This window comes from Apis laboriosa, unplaced genomic scaffold (genome assembly GCF_014066325.1).
Source record: "Apis laboriosa isolate Shangri-la unplaced genomic scaffold, ASM1406632v1 scaffold23_cov150, whole genome shotgun sequence".
Taxonomy (NCBI): Eukaryota; Metazoa; Arthropoda; class Insecta; order Hymenoptera; family Apidae; genus Apis; species Apis laboriosa.
In genome coordinates, this window is record NW_025222452.1 from 1,335,122 (window position 1) to 1,355,232 (window position 20,111).

The window sequence follows — 20,111 nt, forward strand, 5'->3', positions numbered from 1 at the left end:
AATGATGTAGCGGCAATTTCAAATTCAAAAGAAAAATTTAATTATTCTTTTCAAGGTGGATGTTAATTGTCAATATCAAATATTAAAATCTTGTTTAATGACTTATAACATGAATATTTTACGAAAAGTAATAGATAACTTTTATACAAATCTAACAAGATTTGTTTTATTTTAACAAAATTAGAAATATAGATTTTTATTGTTTTTTTATTTTACTGAAAGTAAAATAAAAAAAAGTAGTAATTTCAATAATAATTTTGCAAAAAAATTCATTATAAATTAAATGATTAAATTATTTAGTTTATAGTTCAATTTCATATCTATTCGAAATATGTTTATCTATATATTATAATAAACTCATATATTATTTGTATATTTTTATATTATCTTCAAAGCTATAAATATTTCTTATAATATAGACAAAATTTAGAAATTTGCATTCGTATTCGCTCTGCTTGTATCGAACTGTCGAGTAAATATCCCCTCTCCAATTCGATAGTCGATATCAAAACAAAATCGCAATCCGCGTGTTATTCCACTGACGAAAGTCGCAGGTATAAGACGTATATTGTATAATCTATTTTATGCGTAGTACGTATTATTTTTATATTTATTTTATATATTATTTTTATATATTATTCTTATACTATTGTTTAATTAATAATTTTATTCAATAAGTTTTTCATTACCATAACATTACCATAATTGATAATTCTTTAGCAATTAACTTATTTTTTTTTCTTTTTTTTTTTCACTCATCTATTTGATTGTTAGAATGATAGATAGTTTACATTATTGACTTTTAAAGAACAATTTTTAAGTTTGATTATTAATTTTATTTAATGTAATCGATTTTAATATTATTTTAAACATTTATTTTAAAGTTTTATTTATTTATTTTCTTTTTTCATGCAGATTATGCGGTGTATGTATATTTGCTGATTGCTACTATAACTTTGAAGGCAGGAAAAATTCTAATAAATTAAATCAATAGATTATATTTTAATGATGTCTCAAATTGTATCTCTAGATAAGATATTTTTCTTTTTAATTAAATTTAATATTAGGTTAGATCATTTTTAATTAAGGTAAGGTAAGATTAATTATATATATAAATATATAATAGAAAAATATCGATCAATATTGTTAAAAAACAATGTTAATTTATATATTTATAACAATGTTAATTTAATTTAATAATAATAATAAAAATAAATTATAGATGAATAGTGAAATTTCTGTACATTCGGTTTTATTATTAAGAATTAATTGATATCTTTTTCTTCTTTTTTTCCTTTGATTTGGTCATCTCCTGCAATATGCATATGTTATATATATTATATGTGTGTTTGTATGTATGTAAAAGTGTCGTAATATTATCTTATTTACCTATAAAACTTAATAATACTGGTAAGAATATCAAACCATGCGCAGCACCGAAAATTACAATACTTAGATACATTCGGAAAAAGAATACTTCAAAAATTTGAGTTTTAGCAAACGCCAGTATCACGATTCCTATAATTTTAGTCAAAGTAATTCCGGAGAATACCTATAACGAAAAAAAAAAAAAAGAATATTATTAATTCGAAGATTGAGATTGACAAATATTAAATACTACGCAAATTATTGTACATACCGAACTTCCTATACGATTAAGCGATTCAGATGCACGTTCAATTTTAGTTTCCTTCTTTGATTTTAAATACGAATGTATAATGTGACTGCAAAATTCCACAGATATACCAACAGACTATAAGTGTAAAATTGAAATTTTAATCGAATTTAATTCTTTATTTTTTTTATGTAATTCATTATTAGCAAATAAGCGCTATATAAATATATATATGTATTCTTGTGTTACCATACCACGACTAAATTGACAAGAGAAACTGCATTTAATTCTATATGCCACCAATACATAAGTCCGCCAATGTTTATGATGATCATGCATACTGTCAATAGTACCGTTATAGCCGAAAATAAGGAAAATGTTAGAATCAATGTCACTACGAAAATGACACAAAGGGAGTAACCCAATGAAATTAATGTTTCTCTCCATATCGTAAGATATTGTTCGTAAAACACGTAAAATACACTGTAATAAAAAAATACCATAATTTTCATTACATTACAATATATGCAATGGATAAAGTAGAAGAAATCCAAAAAAAAATCGAATTTTACAAAATTGAAGAATAAATATTTCAAAATGTATGAAAGTATAATAATAAAATATGAACAAACCTATATGGAAATACAGTTACATCCTCGTGTGCCAAATTATTTATCATAGTTGTAATATTATTCGCAATCATTCTGGCAAATCTTAGAGCTTCGTACCAATCCGATGATTTTTTTAACGGGGTATGATATCCCATGAAATAACTGTCTCTGACATCTATTAATCCGTTTTTATCCGTCTTATAATTCAACGCCTGCGAGTTTGTATAAATAATGATTTCAAAAATGTCGATGAGAGAACAAAAGGAATTAGATAGATACGTATGTGTAATTCCATTGTGAAACAGTTCTAAAATATTAAAAGATAAAAATCTTACATCAAAATATGCCGCTCGACCAGCTTTTGCACATCTTTCATCCGGGATATCTTGAAGAAAATAAGGCAGATATTTTCGAAAATCATACGCGGTCGGCCGATTGTAATTTGTAATATTGATTTTACAACTTTTGCATTCTTCGACTACGATAAAATATAATATAATAAATAAATTTTGAAAATTAAAATGTTATGAAATATGTGGGAATTGGCGATAATTACATTGCGAGTGTGGACAAAATGATTCGTTTGCTTTAAAATATTTGCAGCAATCGGAAATCTGCGACCAATCTATGTAATCGTCCAACCAAGATGAAGCTGCTTTCGATAAATACGATCTACGATTGGATAATTTGATTAGCAATGGAATCGAATGAACAATGTTAAAAATTAATTCGTATAAAATATTATACAAACACTGCAGGTTGCTTAGATGCCGAATAAATTTGAGTATAGAGAGAATTGCTGTTGCATCCTTGACCACCACAAATTATATTTTGTACCATAGGATTGCTATAATTCAATCCAGGCGTTACTATAAAATAAACAGGTGGACCCATCGATAGAAGATCATCCATAAACTGGAAAAAGAAATCGATCGATCTTTTATCACGTCATTGCCATTATTGTTATAGAATATCTCTTCGTAAGTATTTGTAAATTATATGCACATACGAATACAAGTAGAACATTACCTCGAAGTATTTCAAAACGTAAGAATCTTCGGGCATCGAAAGTTTTTGCTCCAATCCTACACCAATTTGCGGCACTATTACAATATGCATTATCAGAGAAATGAAGAATATTACCAATACGATTATTCTGACCGGTGTTTTCATAAGAAATGGCGTGTAATAGCGTTCAAAAATCGTATGGACAACATTGAATTTTTGCTCGATTATAAAATTATCCTTTTTCGTTTTCAAGCAACAAAGCACATCGAAATATCTTTTCTGAAATATGAAGTGAATTTCGTTAAAAAATTTGAAAATTTTTTTTTCTTTTTTTTTAGAATAAATACATGCCGAAATCTTACCTCGAATCTTCGCTCGTGGAGCGACAAAAGGCAGACAAAAGCTGTTATTTGCAATAGAAAATTGATCAAGATCGATACCGATGCATAGAGTGCAAAAGTATTTACAGCGGGCATTGTCGATAATGTTCCTAAAAATAAGAATTATAGTAGATATTCGATATATATGAACAATGAATTAAACAATCGAATTATGATTATGAAAATCAAACTATAAATACTGACCAATCAAAAAACACAAACACTCGGATATACTGGTGAGTAACATCGACGGACCAACTTCTCCCAAGATTCTTCCAACATGTTCGTGTATGGATTCGTCGTCGCATTTTATATTTCTGTCGTACGTGTGAATCAAAATAAAAATATTGTCTACGCCCACAGCCAATACCAAAAATGGAATTACCTGTAATACGTATTATACATACGTATTACACAGAATTTATACAGAAAAAATTATTTTACATTCGATATTTTTCGATACTCACTTCGATGGTGAGGAGTGTCGTTGGCACTCCTACGTAACCAAATATACCAAGAGAGCAGGCAACCGACGCTATTACAATGACAACACCTCCCACGCTCAACATTATTTTGCTGTTTGCCTGAAATCGATTATGAGAAATTCGATTCAACTCGAGAAATACATTTTGAATCAAAAGAAACTTACGAAATATTCTTTCACGGAACATTTTATCTCGCTCAGAGCAAAGGACACATATACGAACATTATCACATAACTGATCATCACTGTTATTGCCTCTGCTCTCGATGATCGTTCCAACTCATCTTCGATTGATCTCTCCGTCGTATATGCGACATCCATAAACTTTGGCCTCTCTTTGGCGTCCCATTTTTTCATAAAATCAATGAACCTAGAGAAAAGTTTATAGATTGAATCGCAATTCATTCAATTTTTCAATTTATGGAATATTATCAATACTATATATTTTGGATCCTTTGGTACTTATTGTAGTAGTTGATGTCATTATCTTAAGTTTGGAAGAATTTCAAATAAATCAAGCAGTAATATTATTATCAAATCTTGATCACGTGTAATAAAGTAAAGAAAAATTATTATTTAAATCTTTTTTTCGGATATCTTCGATTTGAAAAGTTCACAATATTTATTCCTCCAATATAATATTCAATTTATCTTGACATCAGTTACAATTTTAAAATGATGAAAAATATATACTTTTTATTGAATTGAATATTGAATAACTTTCTCTTTTAAATTTTAAAACACCCTATATATTTACCTCTGTTCCCATTTGAGAGCCGATTGGAGGACGGTTTCGTCCAGCGAGTTTTTCACCAGAAATGACAAGATTATACCTGTCGATTTGATGTAATCTTCTGGCGCGTAATTAAATTCACCTTCGCGTAGGAATCCTCCATAAGCAAGCGCAGGAAAAACTGGACCTTTGTACGGCGCCATACACTCGTTATTATACTCATTCCTTGAAGAAAGAAGAATGGTGAGTAGTATACGTCAAGAATTTTCTTCTCGCTAGTGATTTTTCACTCGTAACACAAAATAATTAAAAATATTGGGTTGTTCGGAAAGTAATTTCGTTTTTTCACACGAGTGTCGCTAGTCGAACGTTTATCCAGCCAACTTCATTCTAAACCGTGTTATAATTATTATATATTTCGACAGTTGGCATTTCATGGTTTATTTATAAGAAAAATTCATTTGATTTTGTGCAATTGTGTTTTTCGTGTGTGATAACAAAATGCAAGAATTCGACCATTCATGATCACGTGAAACGACATGGTGTTTTATTGTCATGAAAAAAAAACGAAATTATTTTTCGAACAGTTCGGAATATTTTCGAGCGAATGGATCGAGGCTAAGAAAATTTTGACACTTATTCATACGTACGTTTATACTTGGTTCACACTTACTGGGCACATTTGTACAAATGATTCAGATAATTGATCTCATACTCGCTCGAGTTGTCCACTCTGTTGAACGATTTGAGATCGTTTTGAAAATAACCCCATACGCTTTGCACCGTGCACAGATTCAAAGTGACAGGTCCTGTGAAATTGTTTTGTACGGGAGCATAGCAAATCCGTTCCAAACCTTCCCCTTCTTCTTGCCCGAGCTAAAAATTGTTCCATCTAGATTTCCTATCTGTCGAAAGAGACACGTGGATGATACGTTGTTACGTATGTATACATATTATATTTACTTGCAATATTTTATGTTGTAGATCGTATACAGCGAGCAAAAATTCTTTGTTGAAGATTGGACCAAATTCGAGACGACCAGTTGTTGTATCGTGATATATCTAGGCGAGTGATGAAATGATATGAGTAATGATATAAAAAAGAGAGAGAGAGAGAGAGAGAAAGATTTTACCTTATTAAGACCCACAGATTTGATATAAACCTGCTCAGTTCTGTAGAAAGGTTGGAAATGAGAATCAAAGTAATTTTTCTCGATCCTTGCTCTGCTGGTGGGTGCTGCCCAAATCTCTATAGGATTGCTCGTTATCGAGAGGTATTTTATTCCGAAACTTAATCTCACTATTATGTATACGAATACTAATAAAAATATTATTGGATATTTTGCGAATACTGTAAGAAAACGTATAAAACACTTATATTTATACATCGTAAGATGAGTGCGAAAAGGAAAGTAAGAAAAAATAAGAGGAAGAGATATTTCGTAAAAAAAAAAAAAAAAAAAAAAAAACGTTAAATTTGATCAATGTTATGTCATCGAAGAAACATACGTACTTTTGCCCCAAGCGGTGAAAAATATTTGAAATATCTTGCCCGATGAAAGCAAATCACAATGGAAACCTCTTATCTTTATGATATACACGATTATAAATATCAAGATGAGTGCAACGATTGCGATTGCTGTTACGATTCCATAACCGTTCAATCCGAAAAGAAGAAAACCGTCATTTTGTTTTTGTATCGTAACGACCGGACAAGATGTTGGACAATCGACACAGCTACACGGGGATGAATCCTGTCGAATCAATTGAAAGTCTCGAATGTTAGTTGATAAAAATGCTCTATATAGAATATCTATGAAAGATATTCGAAGAAATTTGATTTTTTTTTTTTTTAGAAATTAGATACGATTAGAGAGGGACAAGAATTTGAAATATTTTGACATATGTATAAAATATTAGTTTATTTTAACTTACCTCGTACATTTCGTTGCACTTTTTCACCGATGAATTCCATAATTTCATCGATTCGTTTTTCGATACTTCCGTGATGAAAAGCATTCGAAAGCTCACGAATATATTCTGATCCGGATCACCTTGATACTCGTACCATCTACAAATAATTTTTCACCGAGTCTTCGCTCGATAAATACCGCTTCGCTTCGTGCGATTCGTAATTTTTTTTTTTTTTTTTTTTTTTGCTTACAATTTTGGCGTGCACGTGCTAGCATCGTAAATTCCACAAGCCAGATCCATAGCTAATTTCCCACTCTGAGGCATGACCACGTTCTTACAAGAATCGTAAGTTTTGTTCATGTACTCCTCTTCAACGTAAACCTAAAAAAAAAAAGGAAGACAATATGTAGTACAATTGTAAAGAAATGCAAGCAAAGTGAAATAAGAATATCGCTCACTTCGATTTCCTCCACGTATTCTTTCTTTTCTGATTCCCTCGTATAATTGTTACCTGTTTTCGTTACACGGAGAAACTTGCTTTGCTCGGGGCTACACACCAAATCGCACAGCAATTTGTATACGTTTTTCAAACAAGTTGGACACCTGCCAAATATACTTTCGGCCATGTTCAAATTCTCGATCAACGTTTTAACATTGTCAGCGTCGCAACACAATTCCGGTGAGTCTAAAACGTAAGGAAGGGAATAAAAATGAAATTAGGAGGAGAGAAACGAGGGGTTGATTAGAGATTTGAGAAAAGATACCTTTGCCTTCGAAATAATAGGGGCATTTTTCACGGAGATTCGAATTCGATTGGAAATCGATCGATTTCGGAGGATCGTTCGATGCACACGTGCGACTCACTCCAAAGTTCGTTACACCGCAATTTCCTCTCCATACACAGTGATAGGCGTCTGTTTGGCATCGCGCCAATTGTAACGCGTAACATAACAACAACGAGGATAAAATAAAGTGTAATTCGCGTCGATTCATAATTTCAATATTCACAATTTCAAACGTGAAAGAAATCAATTTTTAAACTTTCAAAATTTCAGATCTAGACGGGATACATTTTCGATTTTTGTTTTTCTTCTTTCTTTTCACACGCGCGAGTTAATGTTACGTATGTACGTTATTAAATATCGGATTTTAATTCGACGAAAGATTTTGTGACGAATTGTTCGGCCAATCGGTCGTCGATAAACGATTCGTTTTGAACGGAGAAAGAATCGATCCGGAATAATTCCAAGATAATACCGAGTTTTCGATTTTATTCGAACGATACGGCACTTATCGTCGAGCATCTTATCGTTCGATTGACTGGTGTGACACGTAGAAGATGGTCTACCATTGTAATTGAATCGAGAATTTTAGTAGGGGAATGTAATCGAAATAGGATTTATCGAGAAAAGAATGAATTTATGACAGATTAATATAGTCAGAAAATTGATAACGATCGCTTCGCACACCTGCGTCTTATCGACATCTCATTCCGATATGATTACGACGTAAATTACGTACATCGTGTTATCAATATCTATCATTATTGTACGCCGATATTATCGAATTGTTCTCTGTACACACGTATGCATTTTTCCATCTATTTGCATGCCATTGCGAGAAACGAAATGTTCGAAAATCGAGATCGACGTGTCATCTAATGATTCCAGGAGATATTTCGCTAGAATTAAGGAAAGGAAGAGAAATAAATTGATCAACGGAATAAAACAACATTGGTACCGAATAATCATATTTTAATGACTCAATGATTGTACAAATGGATCATCCTTGAACATTTCCGCATAACCGAGGAACGATAACAATAAATACAAGGAATTACCGTAATTATAATGTTCAATTACTAATGTATAATTACACAATAGATGGAAACGTAAACAACATGGTTTACACTGCGCGTTCGCGTATTTTTTTTTCTTTTTTTTTTTATTATACGTACTTACAAGGTTTTTCCCTTTTTTTTTTTTTATTTCTTATCTTTTTTATTCTTTTTTTTTTTTCCTTCCCCTTTCTCTACTCATCGTCCAAGATTCATCGCACATAAGAGTCGCGTGTAAAGACGTATTTACGTGACACAATGAAAGGAAAAAAAAGAAGATGGAAAGACTTCAGTTACATAGTTTATCTGTAATCGTTATCCTATCCTTGTTTCATCTTTTACGAACAGCCCACCCTGTTCCATTTTGCTTTTTTTTTTCGTATTCGCATTTTTTTTCTTTTTTTCTTTTTTTTTTACTCCCGCTTATATTATACAATAATAATCCTATCGATCGTTTAAAATGTTCGGATTCACATCCATTCGAACGGTTTGTGTCCGTGTGTATACTTTTCCGCCATTTCTGTCTTCCTCTCTACACGCATGCACTCACGCATACTCCCTCTCTCTCTCTCTCCTTTCTCTTTCTCTCTCTCGCTTTCTCTCTTTCTCTTTTCTCCCTCACTCATTTCTTTCACGTACAATCACACGTATACTTCTCTCTCTTTCTCTCTCTCTCTCTCTTTTTCGCTCGCTTTCGCTCGTTCGCTCACTCCCTCTTCTTATCCTTCTCACTTTTCTCTTCCCACCTTTCATTCCTCCCTTTCCAATATAACAGTATCGAAGTTGTCGTCGTCATAATTCAAGTACATTATGTTCAACGGTATCGATAAAGTTTTTTATTTCAATAAAATTTGTGGATAATGTCAATAATATTGTATAATAGATGATAATTATTCGACGATTTCACTGCGATTCGGGGCGAAAAATATGAAACTCGTTACTAGGCCAACTATGTTTTACCAAGATACGTCTCCACCTACGTTTCGTCCATTATTCGCCATTTTTCTCGTTTCATCCGCGTGTTCATTCTGGCCGCGTTTTATCTTAATCTTCAGGAACTTTGCGCGTTTTCTCGAAACCTATATCCCCCCTCGGGCCTAAGATTCTCTCTGTTTATTATATATTCTCCTCCTTTTCCTCCTGCGCCGATTCTCCATTTTTTTTTTCAATTTATCCTTATTAAATAACGATACTTATTATTGTTCATTAAAACGCTTGTGATTAACGATAATCATTACGCTTATTCCCTCGCCCTAATTCCCTCTTTCTCCTTTTTCCTTCTCTCTTCTTCTTCTTTTTCTTCTTCTTCTTCTTCTTTGATTTGAAACGAAAAAAGAAAAAGAAACGAATAGCAAATCTAAGCTTCGCAATTGATTGTCAAAATTTAATACGAAACGTTTACAATTTTCTTTCTTTTCTTTTTTTTTTCGTCAAATCATCATTCGATCATCGAGATAAAACGTTTCGTTCTCGTTATTGGATTTCGATCTCGATCTCTGAAAAAATCGTGGATAATTCTCGTACGTAAGATCGTAAGCCGATTTTACATTTTCATCTCGCGATTTTTATTATCAGGGGAAAGAGAATCTTATCTATAGCGTAGAGCGTGTAGAATGAGTAGGATCTGTCACGCTGCGGATCGAGAAAAAAGGGAAATGCCAAACTTTTTATTCGGAGACGCATCTCGGCAAAATAATTTATACAATAAAATTTGTGTCTGTGTTCCTGTTTTTGCGTGTAATGTAGTGTTTTGTGTATGTGTGTGTGTGTATTGGTATCAGTATTAGTAGTATTAGTAGTAGTAGTAATAGTAGTAGACAATGCAATAACTCGAGCAACGGAAAATCTTCTGTAGATTTTTTTCTTTTTTTTTTTTTTTTTTTAAATCCGCACGCATGACATCTAGTAGTAATCGATAAGTAGGTATTTTGTTATTTTTCTTCTCTGTCGTGAAATATATTAATCGATAACATTACGTACGTATTGTGTGTATATGCGCACGTGTGCGATATTATGCGATTGCTAATGTAAGTGTGTGCATATGTTGTTTAATGTGCGCACGTATATATGTATATATGGATGTCGAATGAGAAAAAGAGCACACACTTGATGATAATTGAGCATTGAGTGTTTAGAATTTTATTAGCGCACCTGTGTGATCAAACTTTTTTTCTCTTTTTTAGATAGGAAAAAAAAAATATATATATATATATGTCGATGTATATATCGATCGATTTTCGGTTTCGACCTGTCTCTCCTCTCCTTTTTTTTTTATGCTTTCTTTCTACTTATCTTGTTTGATCTCTCGTTCTTTTTTTTTTTTTCGAAATAGATCTAGGAAGAAGAATAAATGAATGATATAAATAAATTTGAAGTCGAGTCAATCATCGAGATTTTAGTAGTATCTATTTTTATATACGAATATAAAATACGAAAAATAAATATTAAAATAATCCCGTTGCGCTTATCAATTAACGCTTTAACAATTAACGTTCTAATTAAGAAATTATACACAGGTGTTTATACACACACAGGTGTTTCGATAAAAATATTAATGGATTCCTTTTCTTTTTTTTTTTTTTTTTTTTTTTTCAAAGATAAGATAACTAGTAAATACAAACATGTGCGAAGATGACTTTGCAATAGAGACGAGTTCAATCGAAGTTCAATCTTTCCCGTTGGACACGGTCGTCACGCGTACCGTCATCGAATGGGATCGTGACCGAATCGATCAAAATTAGATCAGAATTAATGCGCTCTTTTCTCATTCTTTCATTGTTTAAAAAATGAATGTCGCGCAAAGCACATAATAATCTCGATACACTCGATCGTGTTCCGTTTTCCTTCTATGTATTATACATATTCGATTCGTTCGGTTGAAATATATACATACATATTTTATTGGATAAATCGAAAAAAAAATTTTCCCGGAATTCTAAATCGGTAATGTCGAACGTGGAAGGTGTAATGTTATATATATGAAAAAATATATTGGAAGACATTCGGTAAAAAATGCGATCCGTTTCGACGATAAAAATAAATTGTGTTTATATTCGATACTCGATAGGATAAATTGTCTTTACACTTTGCATTTTGTGCTTCTTATTTTCTCCACAGAAGGTACGAACGATTATAGATAACGTTTACGAAAAAAAAAGAAAGGAAAAAAAAGAAAAAAAAAAAAGAAAAAACGAGGAGGAATAGAGTGTAAATAGTGAAAACGAAAAGAAATAATATTAAACTTTACGCTTCATTGTTCGTTTCAACGATCAAACAAGTGATTAAACTTAGATAGAGTAGTTTGTAACATAAAATCCTCTTGTTCGACACAATCGATTTACATCGTCAACGCGTAATCCTCGATGAAGTGTTTCGAAGAAAATAAATAATATAATTTTTTTTTTCTCCCTATGCATCCGTATATGCGTGCCATTCATATAAATAATATATGTGTACGTAATAATTTTTATATATAGGATGATTCCAAGTGATGTTCAAAAATTTATGGATACATTATTCGTCTTCTTTTTTTGAAAATTTTATCGCGTTTCTATCTCGGAATTGGAATCGGTGTATTCTCTTCATTCATTCGAGGAAGAACGAGAAAGTAAAGGAAAAGTGTAAGCGTACACGATGTGCACCACGTGCACTTATATATATATATATATATATCCTTAGATTTATGAACAACCATTTACTCTCATCCTGTATATATTGTATATATATATATATATATATATATATATATATGTATAATATATACCATATATATATACACACACCCACGGGCGCACATACGTTCACGCACGCACATACGTATATATGTAGATATACATGTAGATATAGATATACTTTCTGTTTTCTAATTTACAAGTATTAATCACTCGATATCGTGTTAACTTATTATTAGTACTCATTTAACATTGCGTTTATACGTCGAATATCGTTAATTTTTGTGATATATATTTATATATATATAATATAATATATATATATATATCATCGATGTTACGACGGTATTCCACACGGACGTTTTCTTTCTTTTCACGTTAATTAACGTTTCTCTTCTCTTCTCTTTTCCTTTTTCTCATTTTAGATAGATCTTAAAAGCTTAAACGCGCGTATATATATCACCATAATTGATTCTTTTTAAGATCAATAAAGATACCGGTTGAGCGGTAGGTAGGTAGGTATATTTACTCGCTCTTCGCTCGTTTCGCTCGCTTCATTTAACAACGAACATATTATATATTTATATAAGGTCGTCGACCAAAGAGACCTTTCCTTTGCAAAGCCCCGCAAACCTCGTCACCCTTCCCCTCCCCCCATCCCCTCCCTTAATATTTTTAGCCTCGAATATCCTTATCACCAGTTGTATTATAATTCATTGATTAACGTTAAAAATAAAATTTCCTATTACGAAAAGAATACTCGAGTCCAAAAAATAAGATTAAAACTCAGCGTTTTGTATTTGTGTGTGTGTGTGTGTGTGTGTGTGTGTGTGTGTGTGTGTGTGTGTGTGTGTGTGTGGATGTGTGTGTGGATGTGTGTGTGGATGTGACAAACATGTGGAAAACCGCCTTTCCTCATATACGATACATATATGTACATATGTATACACATATGCATGTATACGAATTGTATCTATACTCTGTACGTGCCATCGTTTTCAAAGTTACTTATTCGAAGTAAAATACGTGGTAAAGACACGTACGCACAAACGCGTGCATACGCGCATACACACGCGACATACATATGTACACACAATAGTTGTACGTTTTTTTTTTATTTTTCTTTTCTTTGTTGAAATCCATATATGTATATATATATATACGACTTATCTCGTTAAATTCATTTTTTTTTTTCTTCTTTTTACTTGATCGCTAAATTTACTCGTCGTTACGTCGTCGTTCGTTTTCTTTTTTTTCTTTTCTTTTTTTACAGACATATATATTATGTCTCAAATTAGTCGACCATAACGATGATGCGTATCGTCTCAACAACGAATACAAAGAGATGAGGAAAACAACGATGAAATATGATATAATAACAGTAATAACTACGGTAACGATATTATTATAATAATAGTATATAATACAGAAATAATAATAATGATAATGATGATAATGATAATAATGGCGATATAATGATAATTTAATCATTTAAATAATTAGAATAAAAAATAATGATAATCTTAAATAGAGATAATAATAATTAAATAATAATAATAATAATAACAACAAAAATAACGATTAAAAAAGAATCTTGATGATTGATATAATATACGATAACATGAATACTGTATGCGCAACGATAATCATAGTAACGACAACGACGACGATAATAATAATAATAATAATAATAATAAATAATAAATAATAATAATAATGACAATATTGATCGCATCAATATTACATTATATACAGAGTTTTATTATTACGTGGTGTCGCATTGCCGTCCACGCAGAAAAGAAAACATCGTGAAATAATTACAATCGAGACGAGAGTCGAGGTATAAACGAAAATCGCTTCGTACGTGCTTGTACGGATGGCATGCAATAAGTTGTAAACAGCAGGAGCAGCAATAATCGCAGAAGTAGTAATAGCAGCAGCAGCGATAGTAGTAGCGATAGTAGCAGTAGTTATAGTAGTAACCGTAGTAATTGTGTAGTGGTTGAAGTCGAAGATGTTAGTATAGTTGTGGTTGTAATAACGGGATGCGGCAACAGCGTTGGTAGTGGCGATAATGATCGATGTGTGTGATAATATCAATAGATAAAATCTCGCAAATTTCGTTAAATTCGTTTTACTCCCTAGCACGTGTGCACATTTTCCCGTCGATAAATCTCGAAATAGATAAAAAAGGAATTTTGTATTTAGAAGATAGAATTGTTCGAAATGAAAAATTATTCTTTCAGTGATATTTTTAATAAATATTACGTTCAAGATTTATTACATAGGCAGATTTATGGACAAGAATGTGCACCACGCCTATATTATGGCAATTTATCACTGTAACCGATGATTCGATTTTTCGATCGATACATATAATATCGATAAAACGCGACAATAAACTGATCGATGCGTCTATCCAATAGCGGATGAAAGATTAAGATATAGCCGGCGTAAGAACGTAAAGTACTTTGAAATTGTCATCACTCGCGCATAATAAAGTCATGCGTGTATCGAAAACATTCTTCGGTCGTTCGATCGATTGCGAGGGAAGTGTGTTTGTTTCCCGCACAAGTTCTAAAAGCAAAGTTCTCTCCCTTCTTTAAGATTCTCTCCTGTCAAACAATTGAATATCGTTCGTTGTACAGAGGAGTAGCACCAACGACATTTTTTTTTATTGTTATTATTAATTTTTTTTTTATATATATATATATATTTATACATATATATCAACGCGTAGCGCGTTTGGAAGACGAAAAAACGAGAAGGAGATGTGGTGCGGAAGTTGGTGTGTTAGTGTGTTGGGAAACGCGTACAGGGGCGAGAATAGTTCCTTTTTTTCTTTTTTTTTTTTTTTTTTTTTTTTTGTCTTTTTAACTATTCCGCGTGGGCGGCAAGCGAGCGCTAAGTTAAGTCTTTACAATTTTTTTTTTACGCGATAATCGAATAGTTATTTACTTTGTTGCACGGTATTTTCTCTTTTTTTTTTTTTTTCTTTTTTTTTTCCCCCTCTTTTTTAAACTTAACCTTGATGGTTTGTCAATCAGTTAACATCTATTTTTTTTTCTCTTTTTTTTTTCTCTTTCCTTTCTTTTAATTTAAACGTGGTTATTACAGTTAGATTGTTGAGCACAATTATTGATTTCTATGAGAGACTTTCGGGAGGCGCTATGAGACGAGCTTATATCCCCAAACTCGCTCGCCGACTTACCCTTACGTGGCAACGTCGTGGACTCACCTAACGAGGGTAATTCCCGCGGTTTCCAAATCGGCGAACCTTCAATCAATAACATGTATACATATATATATATATATAGTTACGCGATAGATAGAATGGAAGAATAATAACGCGATTAATTCTTCAATAATTACTATTTTTCTTAAGTGAAAAAAAAAATTATTACTGGTAATAAAGAATAGATAAATATAGAATTGAAAAAGTTATTTTTTTACATATTCTTACCAAGTTCCTTGACCGTGATCGGTTGATAATTTTCCGGTTGATGAGAAGATTGGATCAATCTCGCTTGACTACCCGTACTTCCTGCTGAAATTGTCGAAGTGGTGCTCAAAGTCAAATGATTCGGCGTACGGCCCAAATTCGCCTTCTTCTCACCTAAAAAAGCTTGCGAGTCTTCCTCACCCTCCGATTTCGTCCCCGAGTCCATCTCGACCTTTATCTCCCCTGTGCACGTTTAACGCGTCGACTTTTATATATTCCGTGAAAATCGGTTAAGAGTGAAGAGGTAAACGAGATACGAGATTTGCCTCGTCATGAGAAAAAACGATCTTACCGGATGTGTCGCTTATGGTCTTGCTCCGGGAGCGAAATGTCGTTTGCTGTTGGTTAATGGCCGAGGCCCCTGCCTCCTCGTTGTCCTTATCCTCGGAGCTCTCGTGCTCCACAGCCTGTTTCGATTGGCTGTATTTTCGCTTCACGTTGTGCGACGTTGTCAACAATTGCTGTTTCTTCTTGGACAACGTGGCCGCCCCACTACCACCGTTGCCACCGTTTTGCCCCACCTGGCTCGTTCCAGCCGACTGTTTCTCGAATTTCTCCACATGGCCGGTCGACATTCGTGGGGAAATGCTGATCGGTGGTTGGCTAAGATTTTGTTTCGTCGACGGTATGCTCATGTTCCGGACCGATTCTCGAATAATTTGACGTATCGTCCTCAAAAACGCGTTCCTGAATTCCGTTGTGCTGGACAAATAAAATAATATCGACGATTATATAGACGATTATATAGGATATATATGTATATATATCCTTTTGCATTCGAGATGTGATCACTCGGGCATCATTTGGATCGATAACTCAACGACGACAATATTTATTTATTTGTTCGATCTTTTTAGAATATCGTGAATAAATTCCTAACCTCTTTAACGTATAAGAATGATACGTATGCGAATTGATACGTAAAATATTATATATATAATATATAAAAGTTTTATACGTTAACTTCTGTGTGAAATCATTTCGTATTTGTAAGAAATTCACCGAAAATGAGAAAAATTGTCTCGAGTTATTGATTCGACCGAATGCAAAGGAATATATATATATGTATATACTATATATGATACTTTGCGAATGAGAGAAACGTGTTTCGATTTCATGTGCCAATGTGTAATTACTACTACGTGCAACGAAAAGCGGGTATCATATTTTTATATACGTAGAGCGTGAAAATGTACCTGTGTCGCGACAAATTAAGATTTGTCGGATTGATGCGGTTGATGTTCGGGGCAACAATGCGTTTTTTTTTTTTTTTTTTTTTTTTAGAATTTTAAAGGAGGGAATAAATATAAATGTTTTAGACGATACCTGTTGGAAAGCACATATACTTTCTCCGATCTTCTCTGTAATTGACTTCTTAAATGGATCAATTCCCACAAGAAATGAGACTCCATGTCTTTGGCGGAGCTGGCTCTAACTTGCACTTCCGTTACAGGAATCAACACTTGATAACGTATTATCTCCACTTCGCTGGAGTTCGCTTTTGTCGATACTCCCTGATCAAAAACGTATCACGTTTATATCACATTTGTTACGTTACGTCTGTTCTCGAATGAGAATAAACGAATTTTATTTACCATAAGTTTCTTCTTCTGTCTCAATCTTTCCTTGCACAGGAATACGACGGCAGATTTGAAAACGAAACACATCGCGTGCAGTTCCAGACCTTTCTTGATTTTACCAAGAAAGTCGGAAATATTGAGCCACTCGACACCTCCATAATACAAAAGATCTCCTGGGCTTAAATCGATCGGCTGAAATAAGAAAATAATTCGATGTAAAAATTAAAGAATTGTCTTACTATTCACTGTGGAAAGAAGTCTCGTGGATCTGATTGGTCGAATGTGAGAGGAACCGCCTATTTTCACACGTATTTTTATTTCTAGCGTGGTATATGTCACGTATATTAATTCGATTGTGACAGAGAAAGAAAATAAAACGATGATCTGTATTCAAACTTCGATACATTGGCGTAGACATAAAATTCAGAGTATTCTAATTCTAAATATCGATATAATATAAAAATTTTTTTATTTTTAATATGTAGGCTAATTTTGGTTCATAACGATATAGTTTAATTTATTAATGTAATTTCGTATTTGTATATATACAAATAAGTTAGATATACCATAGATATATTAATATTATATTGAAATAATTAATAGGCTTTCAGTAACAATGTATCAATAGGCGATCCTACAAAAAATTCCTCTTCCCTCTTCCCTCTACGAGACTTCTTATCACTAATGAATTATATATGGATTCATCTTTTAGATTATTTAATATATTTCTATAAATTATTCTTAAAATTATCGTAATTAATATTCTTATACTTATAATTAAATCTTCTTTTATATAAATTACATTTATTATTAAATAATTTTTTAATACTAATATTATTGAAAAAAATATACAATTACGATTAAATTAATTGTAGAAAAATAATTTATTTTTCTAATTATAAAATATTCAATAATTAAATTTTTTAAATAAAATCCTATCAAAAATAGAAATCCACACAATTATCCTTTTTAATGGATAAATATAAAATATTTCTTATATTTCTAATCTTCTATTTATATAATGTATATACCTGCTACACTTATATAAATATTAATGATTTAAATATTATATGAATAAATAAACATAAAAATATTAATTCATTAAATCCTAAAGCTACTATTCTTACTAAAATCCTAATTGACTTAATATAGAATAAACAACATTTTTTTATATCTTCAATTTGTCACTAATCCAGCAAACAATATTATTAATCTAGAAATTAACAAAATCACAATTTAATAAATCAACATAACGAATTAATAAATAAATTCCAGCTATAAAATTGAAGAACGAACTAGAGATGAAACCGGTTATTCACCTGCTTGCAAGATTTTTGATGTTGCCTGAACAAGTGATCGAAGATAGCTCCATATTCTTCGTGAATTCTTTGCATCTCGTTTATGTGCTCTGCTACTTTTTCCATACCTTTCAAAGCCTCTGCAATCCACGATAAATATACACATATATATATACATATATACGAATAAAAGAAGAGATAATTTTCTTTGCTTCTTAACACTACATTATATATAAATTTACCGATCAAATGTTGGTGTTCTTCGCTCCTTTCGTCGGTGAGATTTCGAAGTTGTTGCAAGAGCAAAGGATATTTCAATATTCGTTGAATAGGTTTAATCAAGTACGATTCTAATGTCGACGAGTGTTGCTGCCTTGGATTTCGCGCTTGCAGGAACTCTTGTAAAGCTTGATTTCCTTCATCTGTAACGGATACGATGATCTTTTCTCTTTTTTTTTAATCAATTCGCAAATAGGCAACCCGTCGAAAGGATTAGAATTTCTCTTACTTACTTGGATGTAAAACCTTTTGCGCCTTTGAGTGGCTAGCACAAAACGAACTGTACAACTTGAAATGATTTACGTAATACAAGAAGGCACTTCCAATGGAAAACAGGACACCCTTTTTTTTCAAAATGACAAAAAGATATAATAGATTTTTTTTCAGAAATTTTATGGATTTATATAGCAAAAAATATATAATAAAGCGTACCTTAAATTGACTAGGATGATCGAAATTATTGAAATCAGCTTCCATCTCGATCGCGTGATCAAGATTTTGTAGAAATTGCCGTTGAAACGTAACAATCTCTTGTATGTTCCCGAACAATGCGTTTATCTCTGCATTCGATAGGAAGGTTTCGCGTTTAAGGGGCTCTAAGTAGTTCTCCAACAAATTATTTAAATTCTGAAAGAATTAATTTCGTGTAATTCGAGTTTTTTAACAAGCGCGAGTTTTTTAACAAAATTTTCTCACCTTCACGTAAGTACGTTCAGTCTCAATTAATTCTAGAATAACTTTCTTCAGTTTCTCAGCGTCGCTCAGCTGCCTGCTCGGCGTCAAAGCTTGGGAATGAGAACTAACAACGCTTCCGGTTGGGCTCGACTTTCGCGTTTCACCAGGCGATCGACAGATCCCCGTCACTTGTTCCGCCGTTTTTAACAAATTCTCTATCTCGAACGAATTCGTCCGAGACGTTTGTTTGCCATTCTCCATGTGAGATGTCGTCGTGCACTCCTGCATGATACTTTCTTTGCCTGTGTATTACGTATTATATATTATATATATATATATTTTTTCCTTCGATAAATAATATAATATGAAAGATTCAGAAGCCAATATAAATATATATCTTCGATATTAAAATTCCATTATTCAATTTGGCGACTCGATCGAAAGAATTATAAATGAAACTTATATTTTGAATAACAATACATTAAATTAATGGACAAATGATAAATATTGCTCACTCCATCCAG

At 32.2% G+C, this 20,111-nt stretch overlaps 2 protein-coding genes across 16 annotated transcripts in view; both read right to left on the bottom strand.

Annotated features, from left to right (window-relative positions):
* Positions 1–1,141: 1,141 nt before the first annotated feature.
* Positions 1,142–8,017, bottom strand: LOC122713187 (NPC intracellular cholesterol transporter 1 homolog 1b-like). The gene is made up of 22 exons (XM_043933400.1): positions 7,510–8,017; positions 7,204–7,430; positions 6,996–7,126; positions 6,767–6,902; positions 6,345–6,585; positions 5,965–6,182; positions 5,795–5,893; positions 5,505–5,707; positions 4,856–5,056; positions 4,264–4,468; positions 4,082–4,198; positions 3,819–3,999; positions 3,597–3,724; positions 3,256–3,513; positions 2,978–3,141; positions 2,783–2,898; positions 2,562–2,704; positions 2,248–2,438; positions 1,870–2,098; positions 1,640–1,753; positions 1,390–1,552; positions 1,142–1,312 (listed from the first exon to the last, which is right to left on the bottom strand). Exons 1-22 carry the CDS (start codon positions 7,736–7,738, stop codon positions 1,266–1,268), a joined length of 3,741 nt encoding a protein of 1,246 aa, XP_043789335.1. The 5' UTR covers positions 7,739–8,017; the 3' UTR covers positions 1,142–1,265.
* A 5,729-nt stretch (positions 8,018–13,746) lies between these two features.
* LOC122713409 overlaps positions 13,747–20,111 on the bottom strand; it is a 30,669-nt gene continuing 24,304 nt past the window's right edge. For 10 of the 15 annotated variants that reach the window (XM_043933833.1, XM_043933835.1, XM_043933840.1 and 7 more), the window contains 10 exons: positions 19,609–19,889; positions 19,345–19,539; positions 19,146–19,254; positions 18,876–19,055; positions 18,655–18,773; positions 17,351–17,527; positions 17,082–17,269; positions 16,048–16,457; positions 15,717–15,938; positions 13,747–15,530 (listed from right to left, as the gene is read on the bottom strand). In XM_043933833.1, coding sequence (XP_043789768.1) covers positions 15,352–15,530; positions 15,717–15,938; positions 16,048–16,457; positions 17,082–17,269; positions 17,351–17,527; positions 18,655–18,773; positions 18,876–19,055; positions 19,146–19,254; positions 19,345–19,539; positions 19,609–19,889 — 2,060 coding nt within the window. In that variant the 3' untranslated portion in view covers positions 13,747–15,351. Of the gene's footprint in view, positions 15,531–15,716; positions 15,961–16,047; positions 16,458–17,081; positions 17,270–17,350; positions 17,528–18,654; positions 18,774–18,875; positions 19,056–19,145; positions 19,255–19,344; positions 19,540–19,608; positions 19,890–20,111 lie in introns of those variants that run through there. The other 5 variants (XM_043933837.1, XM_043933836.1, XR_006346487.1 and 2 more) reach the window with 5 other exon arrangements.